The 26204-nt window shown below is 26.4% G+C and overlaps 5 protein-coding genes across 5 annotated transcripts, besides 2 other annotated features; 4 read left to right on the plus strand and 1 right to left on the minus strand.

Annotated features, from left to right (window-relative positions):
* Positions 1-31: 31 nt before the first annotated feature.
* Positions 32-334, plus strand: OCT59_012428 (uncharacterized protein; the record flags this gene model as incomplete). The annotated part of the gene is made up of 1 exon (XM_066134457.1): positions 32-334. One exon carries the CDS (start codon positions 32-34, stop codon positions 332-334), a length of 303 nt encoding a protein of 100 aa, XP_065989721.1.
* Positions 335-716: 382 nt separating this feature from the next.
* Positions 717-1018, plus strand: OCT59_012429 (uncharacterized protein; the record flags this gene model as incomplete). Its single annotated transcript, XM_066134458.1, has 2 exons — positions 717-765; positions 828-1018. 2 exons carry the CDS (start codon positions 717-719, stop codon positions 1016-1018), a joined length of 240 nt encoding a protein of 79 aa, XP_065989722.1.
* A 447-nt stretch (positions 1019-1465) lies between these two features.
* Positions 1466-2047, plus strand: OCT59_012430 (uncharacterized protein; the record flags this gene model as incomplete). Its single annotated transcript, XM_066134459.1, has 1 exon — positions 1466-2047. One exon carries the CDS (start codon positions 1466-1468, stop codon positions 2045-2047), a length of 582 nt encoding a protein of 193 aa, XP_065989723.1.
* Positions 2048-2113: 66 nt separating this feature from the next.
* Positions 2114-2695, plus strand: OCT59_012431 (uncharacterized protein; the record flags this gene model as incomplete). The annotated part of the gene is made up of 2 exons (XM_066134460.1): positions 2114-2206; positions 2324-2695. 2 exons carry the CDS (start codon positions 2114-2116, stop codon positions 2693-2695), a joined length of 465 nt encoding a protein of 154 aa, XP_065989724.1.
* Positions 2696-19411: 16716 nt separating this feature from the next.
* OCT59_012432 (uncharacterized protein) lies at positions 19412-20776 on the minus strand (the record flags this gene model as incomplete). The annotated part of the gene is made up of 6 exons (XM_066134461.1): positions 19412-19449; positions 19524-19577; positions 19650-19772; positions 19841-20107; positions 20675-20702; positions 20768-20776. 6 exons carry the CDS (start codon positions 20774-20776, stop codon positions 19412-19414), a joined length of 519 nt encoding a protein of 172 aa, XP_065989725.1.
* Positions 20777-23469: 2693 nt separating this feature from the next.
* Positions 23470-23486: a sequence feature (Short protein (OCT59_012433, UZO01332.1) was converted to a misc_feature.).
* Positions 23487-24564: 1078 nt separating this feature from the next.
* Positions 24565-24634: a sequence feature (Short protein (OCT59_012433, UZO01332.1) was converted to a misc_feature.).
* Positions 24635-26204: the final 1570 nt, after the last annotated feature.

A 26204-nucleotide genomic window follows, 5' to 3' on the forward strand; every position in this document is an offset into this window, starting at 1 on the left:
CCTAGATAACACAGGAGACTAATATGATAATATGACAGAAAGCGATGAAGGTAGTTATGATAGCACTGATAGTGGTTATGATAATACAACAGAAGACGATGAAAATTATGATAACACAGATGATGAATATATTGGCGATTATGAACATAGAGAAAACACCTATGATGATACAGAAGAACAAGCTAATATTGAACAGAATGAGAATGATAAACAAATTGTTGACGAAGCTTTGGATCCTTCAATCCTTCTGCATGAATTTTCTGATTTTTTACCTTATTTTAATAATGCAACTGAAGCTTTATTATTTTGTTGGATACAAAAGCATAATATATGAAAGTATATATATATATATTTAATAATAATGAAACTTATATAAAGTCTCATTAGTTATTTATTTATTTATTAGCAACTAATGCATATGATGATCTTGTAAGTATTATTAATGATCCACGGTTTAAAAGAGAGGAAGTGGTAACAAATATACGATGATTTCGGCAGAGGAGGCAACGATTACCACTCTCAACAATATTTGCAAAGCCAGTATCAATCTCTTCAAAAAAATCACCATCGACTTCTAAAGCTTGCAAATTAGCATACCATCTGTCAATAAGCGATATCATATGGTACGTTTTAAATAATCCAGCAATTATGAAACATATGTATTTCGGACCAGGAATTGACATCGGTAAAAAGTTGGAATTTTGGCATGGATCTCTATGGGCAGAATCTCCACTTTTGAACAAGAAGATATTATCATTTCGCAAGGTATGATAGATAAAATCATTAACAAAATTAATCATTATCATATTTAATTAACTATTTATTAGTGAAATATCGTACTGGAAGTTTTATATATTATCAGTCAAGTATTCAGAAGTTAGGATTTCTTAGATCAATACAACGCGATGAAGAAAATAAAATAATACTCAAAATCCAACAGCTTGTTTTTTATGAAGAATTACCTGGTATCTTTAAGGGAATTAGCAGACAGCAAAGAGCAAATTCTGGTGAGGTATAGATGCTTGATGAAAATTTTATAACCATTAATCCTTCATCAGTTCTTAGAAAGGCAACAGTTAAATTACCATATTTGAACCAATCTCTTACACCTGGTGAACTTAATGTAAAAGAAATTATTTACAAATATAAAAACCACTGGCGAATTAGAGATATAAATATGTCCTACTTACACCCTGCACATTATATTTCAACAAATAATTCACCAACTTCCTCCTTACCCGTATACAAATTATTTTTGGATATGTATTATGACAATTTTGGTACATATCGTAACGTCTACCATTCATTAGGTGGCGTATATATTCAATTTGGGAATATGCCTGCTAACCTTCGTAAATTGGTTAAGAATCATTTTGTAATCAGTTTTGTGCCATTTGGTGGCAGCTTTGGCGAATTTATACTTCCATTTGTTAAAGAACTCAAGGAATTTGAAAAGGGTAAGGTAATGAGTGTGCAAGGACAGGAAGCGTGGGTTGTTGCGGGTTTAGGAGTAGTGACTGCTAATTTGCCGCAAGGCAATGATTTAGCAGGAGTATTAAGACATGGAGCGAATAAAGGATGTTGTACGTGTTCTATCAACAAGGATTTAGCTTTGCTGTCTCGATACAAGCAAATAACAGATTTGGAATCTGTTCAAATTAACAATGAATTTACAATGTCCAGGAAGAAGCAGATGAGCCCTGAATATGGATTACGAATCAAGCAAAGTATTTTGGATGAATTAAAACGTGAAAAACACCTTCAAACTCCTCAGGATATTTACCATACAACTGCTGGTAAAATTGGGAGACTTGTAAAGATTACAGTAAGTTTGTTATCACAAGAAGGAGTGACAGCTTTTCTGGAAACGTGGAAGAATTTTGAGAAACCTTCTGTATGGTGTCGTTTACCTAATCCGATCAGTCATCATGAAAGTTTCATGATGTCTGATTATCTGCATTTGGCGATGATTATGCCATTTATTCTTCATCGCTTTTTGAAGCCTTTACATTTAAAAAGCAATGAATTGAAAATTATACAGCAATGAATAGGTGCTCAACGAAGAGATTATGTGCCTAAAGCTATCATAAAATGTTGGGTTTATGTAGCAAAAATGATGAAATTAGTTTTTGAAAGGGATTATACAGAAGAAAAATATGATGAATTAAAGCGATGTCTTGAAGCTGAAATGGCTATTTTGACAAAGGTAATCATTGCATAAACCAATCAGAATGCTCTATTTGTGCAACAAATAATGGTTTGAACAGTTTCCATTGTCTGGTATGTTATTATTAATGATTTACTAACAAATAAATTATTATAGGTTTTTGAAGAATTTGTCAATCTACCTAATCTTCACATTAATTTTCATCTTTGCCTCCATGCTCGCACATACGCAACATTAAGAAATACTCAAGTAGGAATAAAAGAAACAGTACACAAGATATTTAAATCAATGGTACCAAATACCAATTGCAAAGAAGTAGATTTGGATCTATTGAAACGTTATAATACAAGTTTTGCAATTCGGCATCTCACAGATGGTGGAATAGATAAAAGATTTTCACGATCTCATGATGGATACACTGGATTAAAAAAGAGTGCCTGTGAAAAGTTATTCAACAATTGGTTTGTTACCGAAGATAGACTATTTGATGAAACAGACTATACCGATGAGGCAACGGGTAAAATATAATTTTACTATTATTGTTTAGTTATATAATCTTTAAAAAATTTTTCCTTTTAGTTCAATTATCAATGGGCAACTTTTATAACATTCACTTAAAGAAAAGAATTTCTTTGAAGAATATCAAAGAATTCGTCAAGTTTTTTCCATCAGATAGTCATTTTAAAACCGAATTAATTTTTATACGAAAGATATATTAATATATATATATTTAATATTTTTTTTTTTAAAAGAAAAATTTATATTTAATTTTATTATAATATTTAAAAAATTACTGTTGATCCTGTCGCCGATTAAACAGTTATTGGTGAATGAAATAATTGTGCGTCCATAATCTTTTCGTACTAGGATAAAAATAATAAAATTTATCTACCTCCATATTTTAGTTTTTAAGAAATTTTTATTTAATGAATAAATTCATATACAGTAGTAATTATAAATAAATGGATAAATATAAGTATGTAAATGCAAATAATTGGATAAAATATATATAAGTTTAAAAATATAAACTATTTAACGCTACGCCTAATTTTTTAAGATATGCTAGCGTTGGAAAATTAAATGAAAGAAAAAAATTTCCTTGAAAATATGCAAAATTCACCGTAACAAAATATTAAAGAATATTTTGGTCTTTGTTTTTGCTATTTTGATCTAAAAGAAAAAAAAATGCAGTATATTATTAAGTACAAATAAAAAAGGCGGTTATTATAAAGTTAAAAATTTACCATCTTCGTCAATGTTCAATTGAGAAATATCAATTTGTAAAGATATAGACGCTATTAATAAATAAAACATTATTAGTATTGGTTAATTTGTATACTTCCTTCTTTATTAATTCAATACCTGAGGATTCCAAATTATTTATATGTTTATAATGATCATCAGAATTTTTTGTTTCGGGAAGATTTGGTCGAGAAATATCAATTTGAAGGGATTCTAATTATTAAAAAAATTCAGTATTTATTATAATTAATTTGAATATTCTTTTATTAATCAATACCTGGAAATTCCGTACTAATTATATCATCATAATGGATATTAGAATTTTTTGGTTCATGAAGATTATTATCGTTAATTTTCAGTCGAGGAATATCAATTTGTAAAGACACTATTTAACAAATAAAGATATATTAGTATATTTTACAGTTAATTCAATCATTCTTTTATTAGTCAATACCTGAAGATTTCATGCTAATTATATCATCATTTTGTTCATCATAATAATCGTCACAATTTTTTGATTTTGGAAGATTATAAAAATTGAGTAATCTACTTGTGTAAACAGCTCCTGAATGTGTTTTATATGATAATTTTAAACCGGTCGAAGGTATATCATTAGTTTGTAAATTATTATTAAATTCATTTGCTTCTTTAATTTGTTTATATAATTCTGTATTATGATATTTTGCTTCTATATTCCATTTATATAAAATTTCTTTAATTTCTTTTGCTGTTGGTCGCTTTAATGGGCTTGCATCTAAACATCTTTTAATTAAACGCACAATTAATTGGGGTACTTTAATATCATTGAACCTTGGTCTGAGTCCTTGACAAATCTTCATTGCTAAATATTCATCATGGCTTAAATTATAGTATGGAGGTAATCCAGAAATAAATTCATACATGATTATACCAAGACTATATATATCAGCAATATCGGTATAATTATGCTCTTGTAGGATTTCAGGAGCTATATAAGGTAAAATACCATATACACTATTTTTTGTATTTCCTGCTATATTGCAATCTGTAGGTTTGCATAACCCCATGTCAGCTATTCTAGCTAGATGAAATATTAATATATTGCCACTATGTAAATCTCGATGAATTAATCCATTTTTATGAATATCTGCAAGTCCGCTTGCAATACCATATAAATAATTAATCTTATCAGTCAAACTTAATTTATCATTTGTAACTAAATAATGTCGTAAACTTCCACTTTTTGCATAATCCAAAACCATAATATAATTATTTGTCACTGGATCTTGAGATAATCCATAAAGTTTGATAATATAATTCCCCAAATTTACTTTAAGATGTGATGCAATCTAAAATTAAAATAAATATATTAGGAAAAATCAAATATCTCAAAATTTCATTATGTAACAAAATAATTTCACCTCATTAATAAATTCCAACGTAACATTTTTTGAATCATTTAAGATTTTCAGAGCCACAAACATGTTTTTATTTTTTCTTTTCCAATTTTGATTTTCATCATCCCATTCATCTATGCATCCGTCAATCCAATTTGCTACATAGACACTGCCAAATCCACCTTTTGCAATATATTTAATATTATAAAATCTATCATATGGTATCCATTCTAATGCATGGTATGTATGATAACTATGATCTGATAGCTGAGAATCTTTAATTAATTTGTCGATATTATTATTACCACTAGTCCAATTTTCAATATCTCGTTGAAAATGAACCACATTACATGCACGTTTACATTTTTCACATGCATCATCTAAAACCACCATATAGTATTTTGTTTCTGGATCTTGAGTAATTCCATAGAATTTATGGTGTGCCATAATCTACAAATATAATTAATTAATAAAATTACACTTCGTTAAAATTCCTAAAATTCCATTAAATAATTTATTATTATACCTCATTAAATTCCAATGTAACATTCTTTAAATTATTTAAACTTTTCAGAATTACAAATTTATTTTGATCCCTTCTCCAATTTTGATTATAGCTATCCCAGTTGTCAATACATCCATCAATCCAATTTGCCCTAAATACTTTGCAAAACTTGTCTTTTACAATACATGTAATACCATAAAATCTATCACAAGGTATCCATTCTAATGCATTACAAGTATAATAACTATGATCTGACAACTGAGAATCTTGAATTAATTTATCAATATCACTATTACCACTAGTCCAATTTTCAGAATTTCTTTGAAAATAAATCACATTACATGCACGTTTACATTTTTCACACACATCATCTAAAACCATCATATAATATTTTGTTTTTGGATCTTGAGTAATTCCATAAAATTTGTGGTTTGCTGTAATCTACGATATAATTGATTAGTAAAAGTCATATTTCTTTAAAGTTCAACAAAATAATTTTTATACCTCATCAAATTCTAATGTGATAATATTTGAAATATTTAAACTTTTCAGAATTACAAATGTATTTTGATCTTTTCTCCTCCAATTTCGATTATAGATATTCCAGTTATCTATACATCCATCAATCCAATTTGCTCTATGCACTTTGTAGGACTCACCTTTTGCAATATTTTTAATATTATAAAATCTACCATAAGGTATCCATTCTAATGCATGAGACGTAGAATCATTATGATCTGACATCTGAGAATCTTGAATTAATTTATTAATATCATTATTACCACTAGTCCAATTTTCAAAATTTCTTTGAAAATGTATCACATTACATGCATGATTACATTTTTCACAAACATCATCTAAAACCATCATATAGTATTTTGTTTCTGGATCTTGAGTAATTCCAAAAAGTTTATGGTTTGCTATAATCTACAATGTAATGAATTAGTAAAAGTATATTTCTTTAAAATTCAGCAAAATAATTATTATACCTCATTAAATTCTAATGTGATAATATTTGAAATATTTAAACTTTTTAGAATTACAAATGTATTTTGATCTTTTCTTCTCCAATTTTGATTATAGATATTCCAGTTATCTATACATCCATCAATCCAATTTGCTCTATGCACTTTGTAGGACTCACCTTTTGCAATATTTTTAATATTATAAAATCTATCATAAGGTATCCATTCTAATGCGTGAGATATAGAATCATTATGATCTGAGATCTGAGAATCTTGAATGAACTTATCAATATAATTATTGCCACTTGTCCAACTTTTGAAATTTTGCAAAAAATACATTGCATTACATATATCTTTACATTCTTTGCATATTTCGTTCCAAACCACCATATAATTTTCTGTTTCTGGATCTTGAGTTATTCCATAAACTTCATGATATATTGCGATCTATAATTATAATATATTAACATAATACAAAATAAAATTTAAAGTCTCAATAATTTAATAAGTTCATACCTCATTAAATTCTAATAAAATATTATTTGAAATATTTAAACTTTTCAGAATCACAAACATATTTTGATCTGTTCTTCTCCATTCTAGAGTATAACTATCCCAGTTATCTATATATCCATCAATCCAATTTGCTTTACACACTTCATCAAACCCACTTTTTGCAAAATATTTTATATTATAAAATCTATCATAAGGTATCCATTCCAATGCATTTCTTATTTCATGATTTGTATGTGCCAATAGTTGAGAATTTTGAATTAATTTATCAATATTATTATTACCACTAGTCCAATTTTTAAAATCCAGTTGAAAATGTATCACATTGCATACATCATTACATGTTTCACATATGTTACATATGTTATATAAAATCACCATATAAGTTTCTGTTTCTGGATTTTGAGTTATTCCATAAAATTTATGGCTTGCTGTAATCTATAAATAAGTTAGTAACGTTATACTTTATTAAAATTTCATAAAATATCTTGTTATATTATACCTTATTAAATTCCAGTGTAACATTTTTTGAATCACTTAAACTTTTCAGAATTACAAATTTATTTTGATTTTTTCTTCTCCAATTATTATTAGTTTTATCCCATTTATCTATACATCCATCAATCCAATTTGCTCCATATATTTTGCAAAATTTGTCTTTTGAAATACATTTAACATTATAAAGTCTGTCATAAGGTATCCATTCTAACACATCCTTTATATTTTTATGAGTTGACAGTTGAGTATCTCGAATTAATTTATCAATATCAGTATTACCACTAGTCCAATTTTCAAAATCCCGTTTAAAATATATCACATTACATATATTATTACATTCCTTACATTTTTTTTCATTAACATATAATGTCTTAGTTAATTTCTTGACAAAAGTATTCATTGAGACTAAAATATAGAATAATAATTAAAGAGTGACTGAAAACAATGTTTTATTCCTTAATATTGTCGTACCTGTTTCACAAATAATGTGGTGGGTTTTACGACAGATCACTTGAATTTGATGATCGGCATGAACATTTCCTTTTGAATATTTGCGTAACATCTCGTGACGACGTATCCAGACTGGCACTAATCCTTTCAGGCATAATGTCGCCCGGCTTTATCCAGAAAGGTAACGCGAATTCATTAAATTTGTTAAAAATGATAATTCAGAATCGGATTATTTATGATATAAACCTTGCTTGGTAGTATTAAGAATTATTTGAGAACTGGTATAGAATTTGTATCATAGGATGAAATCGATGATTTATATTAGAAGAATCATTTTTTTTTTAGAAAAAAAAGACAATATTTGAAAGAAAAGTCAATATATATTGGATGTAAATATATTTTATTTATTTTATTTTATATTCTGAAGGTTACATATTCGAATTTACAAAAAAGTAAGTTACATATCAAAGTTAAAATAATAACTTTGTCAAAGTAACCTATATAAGTTAATAGTTGACCTATCTTTCGTAGACTTTAACGGACCTGAAAAATTTATCGCGACAATTGTGGTATGAGTGTCAGGATTTTGAACTTTTAGGAATATGATTGTGAGCGTCGGGCTTGTTGTTACAACGGGATTCTGATTTGAATAGCTTCCGCAGTGATAACATTATCCCGAAATGTGGAAACGGCTGAAAAAAAAAATGTGACTAATAATAATAAAAACTTAACCTTTTCCGTTAGCATCACAAAAAAAATCCTATCATAGCCGGAATTGGATTACACAAAATTTTTGCGGATTGACTATCGGAACGTGCACAATACAATCAAACTATTCTAACCATAACAAACACGGAATAGATCACATCCTGGGTTTCCGCATGTTACACAATTCAAATTATATTATACAACGCCTAATCTAAATATCACCAAATTTTTTTCGTTATTTATATAAGGGAAAGTTTTTTTTTTAAAAAGGAATAATTTTGCTTTTCATTATAACCTAACAAATAATTTCATTTTTATATAATTTATTATCCTTCCTTAATAAATTATTGTGTGAGATAATTTTATATTATTTATTTGTTTTTGCATTTAATTTGCTTTTGGTTGCTTTCTCGTGTTTTTGGTATTTTTTTTTTATAATTGATCGAAAAATCATCTAATACACTAATTTGAGACCGGTAATAATATTAATTATTTGGACTTTTTAATTTGAAGAAAAGAATTAAGAGTAATTAAATTTATTTCTTAAAACTACTGATCACAAGAATTTGATTCTTTAAATTCATGGAGCCTATCGAGCCGTATGAAATTCAACACTTCGGAAAATAAAAAAGTCTAGTTTATTACAAAGGCTCAGTAACCTCAGTTTAATAAATATACTATAACTATGGAGGGTTTAATGTATCAAAATAATAATTTAAAAGTTACACAATTAGTGCATAATCACATTGATGTGTTTGTAAAGCAAGACTCTGATGGGAACAACCACATTTTGTTGCTGTGGAAGTTGATTTTTTCACGTTCTTTTTAAATAAGCGTGCGTAAATTAAATTGCTAAACGAGTTAAATTATGTTATAAATTATTGTGGCCATCTCATTTTTGGTAAAGTAAACTTCATTTATTATACAGAATAATAAGCACGGCAGGTTTATACTATTACTACTGTAATACGTCTGATTAAAGCGAGATGAACTAATAACATATTAACAAATCCGGATTTAACTCATACATCATGGAAAAAGAATTTTAATGCACTAAATGATTTATAATAAAAATTTTTTAATAAATTATTATGAGAAATTATGTATGTTATTATATATCATTCAAATGTATAACAGATAATAAATTTGTAGAATTAATTTGTTTAGGACCTCTAAAATCAGAAATACTAAATTATCAAATAAACTTTCTAAATTGTCTGGATATCCGGATTAACGGATAAATGAGATATCCGGATGGATAAAGCCGAAAGTAATTAGCCGTAAGACCGCAACGTTATCCGGCTCAGGCGTAGATCATCATCGTGGAATTCCAGGGATTTCTGCGATTAAACCGGCCCGTATGATCGGCAATCAGGAATTCGGCTCCGTTTTTGGAAGGACTCTACGCAACACTTATGTCGTGCATGCGTAAATCGGAAAATGTAAACCGAAAAAAAAAAATTTCAAACATTCAGCTTTTTCTGCTGTTGAGTTGCACATTTTTATTAACCACTTAATAAAGTTTTCTAAATTTATCTATTGAACTATGGATGACCCAATTGAATATTATGGGAAATGTGAAGAATGTAAACAAGAAAATACTGGAGATAAATACTGTAAAGCATGTAATGTAAAACATTTTCAACAAAATTTTAAGAATTGGACTAGTGGTAATAACGATATTGACAAATTTATTCAAGACACTCAACTAACAGCGAATTTTTATGATCAAGTATTAGAGTGGATACCTTACGATAAATTATATAATATTAATTATATTTCAAAAGACGGTTTTGGAAAAGTGTATAGAGCAAAATGGATTGATGGATATATTAATCGTTGGGATAACATAAATGAAAATTGGGAACGATTTAATTCCAATGGGTTTGTGACTCTAAAAAGTTTAAACAATTCAGAAAATGTTACATTAGAATTTATCAATGAGGTATTACCTAATTTCTTAATTTAATGAAATTTATAAATGCGATTTTTACTAACGGATTTTTAAAACGTATATTTAGTAGATAATAATGCACCTTAAAACTAGAATGCCCGGCAAAAATCTTATTGTTAGAGTTTATGGAATTACACAAGACCCAGAAGCAAAAAATTACATGATGGTTTTGAGTTATGCGGAAAATGGAAGTTTGCGAAATGATTTAGATAGAAATTATTATGAATTAACTTGGGAGGCTAAGCTAAAATATTTATTGCATATTACACTAGGACTTCAGAGTATTCATGAAAATGAACTAATTCATCGAGATTTACATATTGGAAATATACTTAGTTTTGGAAATAAAAGTTTTGAAAATCAAGTTATGGTAACTGGTATGGGATTATGTAAACCTGCAATATTGGAAAATACAAAAAACAGTATATATGGAGTTTTACCTTATGTTGCTCCTGAAGTTTTAAGAGGACAAAATTATACTAAAGCTGCTGATATTTATAGTTTTGGTATAATTATGTATGAAGTAATTTCTGGACTACCTCCATACCATGATGTAAGCCATGACAAAAATTTAGCAATAAAAATTTGTCAAGGACTTAGACCTAGATTTAGTAATATTAAAGTACCTTAATTGATTGTGAATTTAATCAAAAGATGCTTGGATGCAAATCCATTAAATCGACCTACGGCAAATGAAGTCCAAAAAGTTTTACGTCAATGGATTTATGGGACTTATGACGATCGATCAGAAATAGAAAAACAAATAAAAGAAGCAGAAGAATTCAGTAATAGTTTACCAACTAGCAGTGTGTCATATGAAACACATCCTGAAGCTATTTATATAAGCAGGTTACTTAATTTTAATAATCTTCCAGAACCAAAAAATTCAGATGATTATTATGATGAACAAAATGATAATATAATTAGTGAAAAATCTTCAGGTAAATACTGTAATAATTTTGTATGAATTAAATTTAAAAATACTAATATCTTTATTTCATTAAATAGTTTCTTTCTCAATTGGTAATTAAAGATAATGTTGGTACGTATATATTTCAATTTCAATTTATTTTAAGAAATAATTTGATAGTTAAACTCATTTTATCTCTTATATTACAAGCAAAATCAAAGATTAATTAGTTTATTAAATTAGTTGGTTATCAATCTTTTGAATTATTTATTTAAATTACGTTAAAGTTACATTCTTTTACTTAACATTTATATTATCTCTTTGTTTTTATTATTGTACAATTAAAATTCTATAATGTTTTTGAATGATAGGATAATTCGATAAAAATTTGGCATCATATTATGTTAAATTGAAATAAGTTTTACAATCACTTTATTTTCACGATTAAATTATTTCGAAATTTTTATTTTGAAAGTTTTTTTGCTATAACGAATTATTAATTTTCAATAAACATGGATTTTAATAAATTTTTTTTATTTACTTAAGAGAAAATTGTATGTTTTTTTAATTTAACTTTGTAGAATGACGACGTGTCCATCAAAATTTAGTAAAGAATCCATTAAAAAAACTTGACATCACCTTAACTTCCAATCATCGACTGTCTTCTATGGCTTAACTGGAGCCATTTTTAGAAATCTGTTTTTAAAACGTAGTGAACACAACAAACCCTTTTCAAATACATCTCCAGACTACATTTTATCCTGATCTTTAGGTATAATGAATAAGTGATCTCAACTAAATATCCTTATATGAAATTAATGCGCGACTTATTTGATCATGACGATATTAAAAATATTACAATAAAAGGTAAATTCGAATATTTTCATATCTGTAAGTTTTATTCCGTTTTCAAAAGGGTGTAGTACTACAATATCATGTATCATGGTGTGATTTCCCAGATTTCCTGATAAATATGGTCGTTGCAGCCTACCAGGAACAGTAAATAAAACCTAATTTCGAAATTTTTATGAAAATTTAAAGGCTTTTATATATAAAAATTTTTTAGCACGCTGCCAGTATATAGTGATGTCGTATACACAATACAATATATCTTCAGTATAATCATCGTGCTTATGTTATCATAAATCATGTGTTTTTCAGAAGCAATTGAAAAAACTTAGTCGTTGATTGACATGAATTTTAACCAAAAAAGTTATTCATTTTACATTCGCGCACATAAACTTTATCGAACCATTATTCTTAAGGCTATTATCCTATAAAATATCATGACGTATTATTAGTTGATCAAAGAGTTTAATTTAAACCGAAACTTGCGAGTATAATTTCAAATTTGATTAACCAAAAAAAATCCTTTACCGAAAATTTCATTAATATAAATTTTATAAAAATTATAAATATTTTTTACTTGAAATTTTGATGTAAAACAATATATTTTTTTCGAAATTCTAACGCTTCTCTTTAGTCTTCATAGGACGTAAGTATATTAACAATTTATTCCATTATCCAAAGTGCCTAAACAATGATATTTTTTACTAATTCGCTATGATTTTTCATAGTGATATTTCGATAAGCATGAAAATATCAACATTAAGTCAGTAGATATAACTAAAAAAATTTGGTTGATATTTCTGCGCCTGATCTATACCGTATTTATAATAGTAGAATCATTTGATTGGCTATCAGGGTCATTTTTTTTGCAAAAAAAAGTCTAGATGTCTTAGTTTTTCCTTTAATGGTTAGACCATAAATTAGCTTTAGTCTTTTTTAGGAGTGGGCAGATAGGGAAGACGATTTATTTTTTATTTTATATCCGACTTTAATTTTAATATTTATGTGATGAATTTTGTTTCAAATGTTTACAAATAAATATGAATAATTATGCTATATTTACAAAAAATATATGTGAAATTACTGATCATTTAGTTTTTTTCCCTAAATAAACATAATGTTTATTATTATTATAAATTGAATTTTGCATTTTGCATTAATATTTGGTATAACTAAAATATTAATTAGGAAAGATATAAATGTTTGATATTTAGAATTTTTGGTGGTATTTTTTTTTCTAATTTAAAAAAAAATTCTTTACTAAAATGAACTTTAATACTGCGATACTTTCGCATGTCTTTAATGTGACTACTATATTTTAAGTGATAATAGCGATTTCAGTCACACCGATCTTGGTAGACCGTTATTTCAGTAAAAGGCTGGGATTAAAATATTAATATGTATATAAGTATATAAAGAACACGTTAATTATTTAAAAAATTATAAAAAAAAAAGCTGATAATCTTATAGTTTTAAAAACATAATTATTTATAATAAAGTTTAGATCGTATCTGAATATTCAATTGGATGGACCCGGGTATTTTTTTTTTGAATAATTGTTCGTACGACATAGTTTTTATTTGGAGAAATATCTGATTAAAAATATCTGGTTAAACACAAATTTCATATCATTAGCTAATTATTTTCTTTTTTTCATCGTTTCTTTAAAAAAAATAAATGTATATATACATTGTAATTTAATTAAATAAGATCAATGATCTCAGGTATTATTCTTAATAATTGAATTATTGAATTTCTTTCCAAATATGAAATTTCGTAAATACACGTATTGGACTGTTTGTTATAACCAAAAGCTCACCTTTTCTTTATCTTTGCGCTGTAATACTTGTACGGGTTGTTAAAGGTTGTGGCGTATTTGCCGTAAAGTTGTAACTTTATACCGTAACCTTCCTTCACAATTGTTGAAAATGGTTCTAATATCAAGAATAGTATCTAAAAGAGGTTTGAGAATATAGATGATTTCAAAAAAATAATATAAGGAAGATTGTGCCGAGAAATATGAATATATAAAGAACAAACTTTTAAAACACGTATAAAAATTCGTTCATAGTAATCATCAGAATTTTTTGGTTCAGGAAGATTACTATAGTTAAGTATTCATCTGTTACTGTTTTGCTAAAATAAAGTGATTAAAAAACACATTCCATCTAAGAACACTGAAAAAAGTACCAAAAAAGAAAAATAACGAAACTTTAGTAAATGTTTCGTCAAAGAATAATCAAAAAAATAACTCCTCCTACCAAATTTCTACGCGTCCAAATATTCTGAAGAACCAACCGACTACAAAAGAAAAAAAAAGAAATGTTGGTAAAGTTCATTAAAATAAAATTGGAAGAAAAAACAAAGATCATGTATGAGTCACATTTATTACATCAATTAATAAGTTATTTAACCTAAACTAGTAATATATGATGACTAAATGTAAAGCAAGAAAGAGCTCTTAATATTTGAACTAAATATAATATGAAGGATTTACTTAAATGTAATATGAATCGTAAAATTTTATTTTTTGAATGAAGTATATTGCGCAAAAAACAAAAGATGATCAGCAATCGTATGATATATTACCAATCAACTAGTGTACCCTTGGATTTTGCCGGATACCTAAAGATAGCTTGTTATATTTGGAATGAAATTTGATCGGGCTCCTGCGGAGCCCGGATCAACCAATTGTCATGTCGGCGATCATCATGTGCCACTCCGAAATTGATCGATGTTGCAAATGTTTAACATGATTAACATGTCGGACATAATTAATATGCCGAACATGATTAACATGTCGAACCTGATTAACATGTTGGTTATGATCAACGTATTGAACATGATACATAGTAAATATATTAAATTTCTTCGTATATGTATAATTTATTATAAATATAGGTCAATTTTCTTGTTGTAATAAAAGGGAATAAATAAAGTTTTCATTTTTAAGTTATAAAGTGACAATTTTTATCAAGTGAAATCCTTTATTCGTGTTTGGAGGTATATGCCGACGTACAGCGCTATACAACACGTCTGATCGGATAATTTTGATACATTGTTTAACATATTGTTTAATTATACACTAATTAACCTTCTGCTACATAACCACATAAATTGCTTAATAATTTTAAGCGTAAAGAACTGATACAACACAATCAAACTTGATTTACCCAATATAACAGTTATTTGGCACTTCGTGCCGAATAACTATTAAATATATTTCAGTATTGATAAATGTACTGCAAATAAAAGAAATATTGCCGTTAAATGAGACCATCACAAGGACTATTCAATTTTAATTGTTCATCAGGTTTTGGCTAACAGAATTGATCAGTGATCTGATTTTCCCGAATTACTGAAAAGTAGAATGTTTTGATCATTTTCGCTATAATTTATCTATCTTACCTATACCGAATAAGGTTAAAATACAGTAACTAATGTGATATAGTAATCAAAATGTTTGCCAGTTAATATAGTCAATGACAGCTGGTAAATTAAAATCAATATTTGGTTATACTTATTATCCGTAATTTTATATTTCAATCGTTCATTCAGTTCATAAGAAATGGCAATAACAGTAACTTCTTTGTGTGATCAAGTTATCAACTAAGAATCTGGTCATGTCATTCCATAGTCCGTATAAAGTTTTATTATGTAATTCAATTGACTGTTACTGCTTTGGTTCCAAGAAAATATCCAAAGAAGCAATAAGAAGAGAAGCGTGACGTCTATACGAAAATTCAGAAGGTATTCAAGAATTTAGAAAAAAAAATCTTAAGGTGAAGACCAAAATGAATTTGAAGGGTTGGTTTTGTGAAATTAAATCTCACATTTTTTTTATATTTTTTTTTAATATTATGAACTTGTTTTTTTAAATTGCTTTGGTAAATACAATCTCTTAAATTTCTAAAGCAATAAATAAAAATCTATTTTATGGAAATAAAATTTACGCAGTTATGTATTTTCTGCTCTTTAATTAAAAAAAAATTTAGAGTCAACATTAATTTTTGAATGTGTAGACGTAGTGATAATTATTTTCTTACAACATATATTTTTATTTTTATTTTTATTTAACAGTAATAGTTAGCGAATACAAATTTTATAAACATATCAAAAGTAATGAAAAAGTAAAATAAAAAAATGAACTAAACTATCAGAAGAATCTACTTCGACGGTGGGGCAATTAAACACGAAACTATTAAAGATATAACCAACTACACCTAAAAACCATTTCTTTAATTAACCCACTACCTCCCATACACTAGCCGAAACTTGGTAAGTTGAAGCCCGCCCTGCAGAAGAAAGTAAAATTGACCCAATAAAATTATATAAATCAAACTACTAAAATCTACGATGGCGCTTTCTTACAACATATATTAAAACAATCAAAAGATATTATTGGGCGTTTTTTATAAAACTAGTAACGATTTTGTTGATCATTTGTTGATCATTTATTTTAAATTTATTATAAAATTTTGTCACGAGATTTTCTATGGAAATCATTTCTCAATTTGTTATTAAAACACCTGCTGAATTGCCTCGAAATTAAAAATCATTTCCCTTTTTATAAAAAAATTTCCTTTTTGGTAAAAAACTCTCAGATTAATCTTATATAACTTTATGTCAATGTCAATGTCAGTGACAATGTCAATGTCAATGTCAATGTCAATGTCAATGACAATGAAAAAAACTTCTAATGCCAACTTTTCGCAAAAACTCTTCCTGTGCCACTAAAAGTCCCTGTTAAATTGTTGCATCATTCAATATTTGCATAATTTCATTTTTTGTTGATCATTAAAATTTCATAAAATATTGCAAAAAAATAAAAAAATTGTAAAAAAAACGTTTCAGTGTTTTTTCATATAATATTATTAAAAAAAATGCCAAAAACTTTTTTTTTTGCATTACTATTAAGAAAAAAACGTTTTGGCATTTTTCCATATAAAATTATAAAAAAAATAACACAAAAACGTTTTTTCTTCATTTTTTATTTTTTTAACAAAAAATGTCAAGACTGACATTTTTAATTAAAAAAAACCAATATTTTTTTTGATTTTTAATCACAAAAATGTCAAGTCTGACGTTTTTAATTAAAAAAATCATTTTTTTTTGATTTTTTAATTACAAAAACGTCAAGTCTGACGTTTTTAATTAAAAAAAAACCAATATTTTTTTGATTTTTATTTTTTAATCACAAAAATGTCAAGTCTGACGTTTTTTAATTAAAAAATCATTTTTTTTGATTTTTAATTACAAAAACGTCAAGTCTGACATTTTTAAATAAAAAAATCAATTTTTTTGATTTTTAATTACAAAATTGTCAAATCTAACGTAAAAAATAATTTTTTGAATCATAAAAATGTCAAATCTGACGTTTTTAATTAAAAAATCATTTTTTTTATTTTTAATCACAAAAATGTCATGTCTGACGTTTTTAACTAAACAAATCATTTTTTTTTGATTTTTTAATTAAAAAACGTCAAGTCTGATGTTTTTTAACTAAAAAAGTCATTTTTTTGATTTTTTAATTACAAAAACGTCAAGTCTGACGTTTTTTAACTAAAAAAGTCATTTTTTTGATTTTTTAATTACAAAAACGTCAAGTCTGACGTTTTTTAACTAAAAAAGTCATTTTTTTGATTTTTTAATTACAAAAACGTCAAGTCTGACGTTTTTTAACTAAAAAAGTCATTTTTTTGATTTTTTAATTACAAAAACGTCAAGTCTGACGTTTTTTAACTAAAAAAGTCATTTTTTTTGATTTTTTAATTACAAAAACGTCAAGTCTGACGTTTTTTAACTAAAAAAGTCATTTTTTTTGATTTTTTAATTACAAAAAGTTCAAGTCTGACGTTTTTTAACTAAAAAAGTCATTTTTTGATTTTTTAATTACAAAAACGTCAAATCTGACGTTTTTAATTAAAAAAATCATTTTTTTTATTTTTAATCACAAAAATGTCATGTCTGACGTTTTTTAACTAAAAAAGTCATTTTTTTTTTGATTTTTTAATTACAAAAACGTCAAGTCTGACGTTTTTTAACTGAAAAAGTCATTTTTTTTGATTTTTTAATTACAAAAACGTCAAGTCTGACGTTTTTTAACTGAAAAAGTCATTTTTTTTGATTTTTTAATTACAAAAACGTCAAGTCTGACGTTTTTAATAAAAAAATCAATTTTTTTATATTTAATTATAAAAACGTTTGATGACCCGACCCAAAATTTTCGAGTCAATCTGACAGTATAATGATTATAACTCACTAATAATTACCAAGTTACTCTAGTTTGATAATACGATAATGATCCAATATAGTAACAATCTCCTATAATCATTCTTAATTATAAACTTTATACCATACGGTATTAATAACAAAAAAAAAAGTTCTTCTATTCCCTTTTCCCTCTAAATCTTTCAATGGTCTTTCATAGTACTTACATTTAAAATATTACTACTCATAGATAAGTGCACCATATAAGTACAAGAATAGATGGTGAAGCCTAGAAAATCTTATCAAAAATAATCTAGAGTTCAAATCTGATGTTTCTAGTACATCATTTTAAAATCCTTGTTTAAATAAAATTTAATTAATTAAATTCCGTTATTTCAATTATTAAGAACAACATAATAAAAAATTTATTTGCTCAGACATAACTCAAATATTCTAAAGAGAAATTACACAAGGAATATTGGAATATTAAAGAGTATGACCAACGAAACAAAATCAGACCTGTTCGCAATTTTAATGTCAAGAGCCGAAATTATATGATGCTAGTCAACATGATAAATTATAGTTTGAACTGTTAGTCCTTAATGTACAGTTTTAACGAAGGTGATTAGATCATTTCTAAATTTATCCACTTTTCTTGACATTTGTTTCATTTGTTTGTTAACGTCACTTCAATATACCATACAATATCTATATTCCGTAAATTATAAATTAATAATTTGCGTTTAAATACTATGATTCTATACTTTAACCACTTCGTACTAGTCAAAAATTAAGAAATTATGTCACGTTCCACATTTTAGTTTAGGTATTTATTGTTTAATAAATGAATTCAAATAAATATAAAATAAATGGATAAATAATACATACTATATAAAAAAATATAAAAAAAAAACGGAGTAACGAAAAAAATTTGTAAATAAATTTAGACTTCGCTTATTTTTTGAAAAATACTAGGTTGAATGAAGAAACCATCTTTTACAATATTTAAATAAAAAAATACGTCAAAGTGTTAAAACGCTAAATAAAAATTATTGATTATTGTTTTAGATTTTTTCTTTGCCTTTAGATTTGCTATTTCGATCTAAATAAAAAAGTGTAACATATTACTAAGTACAAATAAAAAAGTTTATTATAAATACTATATGTTAAACTTACCGTCTTCGCCGTCTTCGTTAAAGTTCAATTGAGAAATATCAATTTGCAAAGACACTATTCAATAAATAAAGCATTTATTAGCAGTTAGTAATTTTATGATTGCATATTTATTCAAAAAATCAATACCTGATGAATTTATGTTAATTATACTGTCATTTTTCTCATAACAAACATCAGAAGTTTTTAATTTGAATAAATTATTATCGTTAATTTTCGATTGAGAAATATCAATATGTAAAGACAAAGACGCTATTTAACAAATAAGAGATATATCAGTATTTTACAATTAACTTGAACTATTCTATATTAATCAGTACCTGAAGCTTTTATGCTAATTATATTATCATTTCGTTCATCATAATAATCATAAGAATTTTTTGGTTCGGGAAGATTATTATAATTAAGTAATCTACTTGTATATATACTAGCTCCTGAATGTGTTTTGTATGATATTCCTAAACTAGTTGAAGGTTTAATGCAAGTTGATATATTATTATTTATTTGCTCTGCCTCTTTAATTTGCTTTTGTAATTCTTCACTTGGCATGTAATACCATTGACCAAGAGTTTCTTTAATTGTTTTTGCTGTTGGTCGGTTCAACGGATTTGCATCCAAGCATGTTTTAATAAGATGTATAATTAATTGTGGTACTTTAATATTAAACCTTGGTCTGAGCCCTTGACAAATTTTTATTGCTAAATTTTCATCATGACTTACATCATGATATGGAGATAATCCAGAAATTATTTCATACATAATTATACCAAAACTATAAACATCGGACGCTTTGGCATAGCTTTGACCTCGTAATATTTCAGGTGCAACATAAGGTAAAATACCATAGATATTATTTTCTGACGTATTATAATCTGCAGGTTTACATAATCCCATGTCTGTTATGACAGTGTTATATTTAAGCTTTAATAAATTACCAATGTGTAAATCTCGATGAATCAATTCTTTTTCATGAATATCTTTAATTCCATATGCAATTCTATATAAATGGATAATCTTATCGTTCAAGGTTAATTTATTATGAATTGTACTCAAATAATTTCTCAAATTTCCATGTTCTGCGTAATCCATAACCATAATATAATTATTTGTTCCTGGTTCTTAAGATATTCCATAAAGTTTAATAATACAATTACCCAAATTAACTTTATAATGTGATGTAATCTAAAAATAAATAAATATATGAGCAAAGTTAATTTCAATTTATATTAAACAAAAAATAATTTTACCTCATTCATAAATTCCAATGTAACATTTTTTGAATTATATAAACTTTTCAGAGCCACAAACATCTTTCGGTCTTTCCTCTTCCAATTCTGCTTTTTACCATCCCATTTATCTATACATCCATCAATCCAATTTGCTTTATACACTTTTCCAAACCCACCTTTTGCAATATATTTCATATCATAAAATCTGTCATAAGATATCCATTCTAATGCATTATTTGTATAACAATCTGACAGTTGAGTATCTCGAATGAATTTATCAATATTGTCATTACCACTAGTCCAACTTTTAAAATTTTGTCGAAATTTTATTGCATCGCATACATCATTACATTTTTCACATATATCATTAACAACCACCATATAATCTTTTGTTTTTGAATTTTGAGTTATTCCATAAGCTTTATGGGGTACTGTAATCTGTTAAAAACAATAATGGTTATTAATAAATTTAAGTATTTATTATATGACAATTATTCTTACCTTAGTAATAAATAATTTTATCTCATCTATAAATTCCAATGTAACATTTTTTGAACTATTTAAACATTTCAGAATTACAAACATATTCTGATTTTTTCTTTTCAAATTCTGATTTCTATAATCCCATTTATCTATACATCCATCAATCCAATTTGCTTCATATACTTCACTAGACCCACCCATTATAATATGCTTGATGTTATAAAGCCTATTATAAGGTATCCATTCTAGTGCATTACTTGTATAACAATCTGACAGTTGAGTATCTCGAATGAATTTATCAATATTGTCATTACCACTAGTCCAACTTTTAAAATTTTGTCGAAATTTTATTGCATCGCATACATCATTACATTTTTCACATATATCATTAACAACCACCATATAATCTTTTGTTTTTGGATTTTGAGTTATTCCATAAACTTTACGGGATGTTATAATCTACAAATATAATAAATTTTTTAAGTTCTTTAATAAAACAAAAACTTCCAAAATATTCAATTAATAATAAATCACTTTTACCTCATTTATAAATAATTTCACTTCATTTATAAATTCTAATGTAGCATTTTTTGAATTATTTAAATCTTTCAAAACCACATACATATTTTGATTTTTTCTTTCCCAATTTTGGTATTAATTATCCCAAATATATATGTATCCATCAATCCAATTTGCTATGTTCACTTCAGCAATCTTATGTAATTTATTATAAGGTATCCATTCTAATGCATTACATTTATAATAACTATGATCTGATAGCTGAGAATTTTGAATAAAATTATCAATATCACTGTCACCACTAGTCCAATTTCCAAAATTTTGTAAAAAATGCATTGCATTACATATATGATTATATTGTTTATATTTGTTATTAAAAACAACCATATAATTTTTTGTTTCTGTATTTTGAGTTATTCCATAAACTTCATGGAATGCTCTAATCTGCAATATAGTAAATATATTAAATATATTAATAAATATATCTAAATTTCATTAAATAATAAATTAGATATACCTTATTTATAAATGATTTAATTTCATCTATAACATTTTTTGAATTATTTAAACATATCAGAATTACAAACATATTCTGATTTCTATAATTCCATTCATCTATACATCCACCAATCCAATTTGCTTCATATACTTCATTAGACCCACTCATTATAATATGCTTGATGTTATAAAGCCTATTATAAGGTATCCATTCTAGTGCATTACTTGCATAACAATCTGATAGTTGAGTATCTTGAATAAATTTATCAATATTAATACTACCACTAGTCCAGTTTTTGGTATTTCGTCGGAAACGTATTATACTACATATAAAATTACATTTTTCACATATATCATTGATAACTATCATATAATCTTTTGTATCTGGATTTTGAGTTATTCCATAAACTTTATGGGATGCTGTAATCTATAAATATAATAAAATCATTAATGCAGTAATTAAAATTGTAATACTTCAAATAATAAGTAAATCATACCTTATTCATATATAATTTCACCTCATTTATAAATTCCAATACAGAAGAATTATTTAAACTTTCCAAAATAACAAACATATCTAAATCTTTTCTTTTCCAAATTTGATTTTTGTCATCCCATTCATCTATACATCCGTCAACCCAATTTGCTATATATACTTCACCCTTTACAATAATATGTTTAATATTATATAACTTATTATAAGGTATCCATTCTAAAGCTTTTTCCACATTAACATGAGCTGATAGCTGAGAACCTTGAATAAATTTATCAATATCACTGTTACCACTAGTCCAATCTTCAATATTTTGTAAAAAATGGATTGCATTACATATTTTATTATCCATTTCACATGAAAAAACCATCATATAATTTTTCGTTTCTGGATCTTGAGTTATTCCATAAACTTTATGGGATTCTGTTATCTACAGATAAATATATATATATTGATTATATTAGCGAAATTAGCAATTATTAAAATTTACTTAATTTAATAATAAATGATTTACCTCATTCACAAATTCCAATGTAATATTTGGTTTGTATTTTAAAATTACAAACATACTTTGATTTTTCTTTCCCAATTTTGACTTTTATCATCCCATTTATTTATATATCCATCAATCCAATTTGCTCTATATATTTTATCTTTAGCAACGCATTTGATATTATAAAATCTATGATAAGGTATCCATTCTAATGTATAATGGTGTATATAATACCTATGATGATATAATTGCTGAGTATTATGAATAAGTCTGTCAATATCATCATTACCACTAGTCCAGTTTTTGAAATTTCGTTGAAAATGTATTACACTACATACAAAATTACATTTTTCACATATATCATTCTGAATCATCATATAATTTTTTGTTTCTGGATCTTGTGTTATTCCTATGGTAATCTATAAAAATAATAAAATTACAAATATTATAATTCTTAGTAATAACTGATATTTTAATAAATAACAAAATAATTTTACCTTGTTCAAAGATCCTGTTATAGTATATTTTGGATTACTTAAATTTTTTAGAATCACAAACATATTTTGATCTTTTCTTTTCTAATTTTGATTTTCATTATCCCATTTATTTATATATCCATCAATCCAATTTGCTCTATATACTTTATCTTTCGCAATCCATTTAATATCATATAATCTATCATAAGGTATCCACTCTAATGCCTTTGATATTTGATAGTTTCTATGTGATGATAGCTGAGTATTATGAATAAGTCTGTCAATATCATCATTACCACTAGTCCAATTTTTGAAATTTCGTTGAAAATGTGTTACATTACATATATAATTACATTTCTCACATGTATCATCTTGAACCATTATATAATTTTTTGTTTCTGAATCTTGAGATACTCCATAAACTTTATAGAACCCTGTAATCTACAAATAGTTATGTTAAATATGTTAATAATAATTAAATTTAAGTAATTATATTAAATTAAATTATACAGTACCTTTTTTATAAGTCTTAATATACCATCTTTTGAATAATCAAAATATTTCAAAACCACAAGCATATTTTGATCTTTTCTTATCCAATTTTTATTTTTATTATCCAAATTATTTATACGGCCATCAATCCAATTTGCAATATATACTCTGCCAAACTCATCTTTTACAATACATTTAATATTACAAAACCTATCAAAAGGTATCCATTCTAATGCATAACGCGCATATTGACTATGATCTAACAGCTGGGTATCCTGAATAATTTTATCAATATCATTATTACCACTAGTCCAGTTTTTAAAATTCTGCTGAAAGAGTTTTGCACAACATATATTATTACATTTTACACATCTCTCATCAACATATAAAGACTTAATTAACTCTGTAATATTTTGAATGAAATAATCCATTTAAAGTTATAAATGAGTTCAGATTGATAGAATAATTAAAGTTTATTCGAAATTAAAAGAATTCCGGAAAAAAGGACAATTATTTTGCCGAAGATAACATAAATGGAATAGTTGATCACGTGTTCAGTATTCTCAAATTATACTATTATTTCATTGGGATGTTGATCATCTTGCCGTCATTTTAATCCCATCAATTTTTTGCGAAGCAAAACTATCTTACTGTGCCACAGTTAGATTTTAACGAAAAAATTATGAAAGGTTTCAAATATAGGTATTTACAGACTCTATCATTTGCAAGATTATTCTAGTATTATTTTAATAAGCAGGAAATTAGCCCGAAATTAGACCCAAATTAGCCCGAAGAAAACCAGGGAACCACCCGCCTTCTATTTTAAGAACAAAGAAAAAATTAATAAGCTGATCCGTATTTTTCTTTCACCGAGAGTGCTATACGTAAATAGAATCCAGTGTTGTTTATTTACATGTATTTAACAATGTTCTGGCGTCGGCAGAACATAGTGTGACCTGTCGATCCCTTGACAAATAATTGAGACTGAGAGGGTTGGAGCGCATATGAAAATAGCACATGTGAGAAATTTTCATTTTGATAAAATTTTATGTCTAACTCGTTCATCTCGTCTTCTTTCGACCTGCAATTTAACTTGTTTTCCGCTTTTATTATGAACATTTCGTGTAGCAACACAAATAGGTTTAGCAATAAGAGTTGACTTCAAAAAATATACGTAAAAGAAGTTACATGTAGCGAATGTAACGTGGACTAAGGTTTACAGTAAGAAAACAGCTCAAGTGGAAACACCCTAGTGGACCTTCTTCCGGACTAGTTTTTAATATTTTCCTTTACCACTATATACGTTTTTTTGGCTCCGCTTGGCTCTTTTCTCTCGGAAATTATTCGTTCATCTGGTTATGGCGCAGCAAAATTTTCAAGCGCGTTATTTAGGAAAGTTTGAGGGAAGATACACCAATCGGAATGAAGGGAATGATGTGATTATTGTGGAACACGATCCGGAACTAAAATTGCTGATAATTCAGAAAAAATTTTTCCGGGAATGGTCTTATAGAATTTAGAATTTGGGAAGATCATTGTTCATGTTTTACTGCGGTTAGGTCACGTGTTGGATGAGTTAGTTGTATTTTTTAAAGATATGGATTAGTCATAAAACGTAATGTTTTTAGATAGAATACTTTATTGACATGGTGTTTTTACGTCTAAGGCATGTTGTATGTTTTTTTAGACAAACAGCGTGCTACTAATAAAGAGAGATTTTTTTTTAAAAAAAAAAAAATTTTAGAGGTATAACAAATAAACTATCTCCATGCATTTATTCCCAGCATCACATGACTTTCTAGCTGCCGGCTATTGTTTGAATGAAATCGGAGACCGTTTGCGCAGTATGCGCTCGACTGCGTTCAACTGATTATCCTAGTGACATTTAGCGGGGACCTTTATCTTGACGATAATGTTAAAGCTCTAAGATTTTCAGTTTTGCATACTTAGGATAATTAAGATTTTTCACAACTGAAAATTCAAATAAAAAAATCAGCCGGT

This window comes from Rhizophagus irregularis, chromosome 2 (genome assembly GCF_026210795.1).
Source record: "Rhizophagus irregularis chromosome 2, complete sequence".
In the NCBI taxonomy this organism is placed as follows: Eukaryota; Fungi; Glomeromycota; class Glomeromycetes; order Glomerales; family Glomeraceae; genus Rhizophagus; species Rhizophagus irregularis.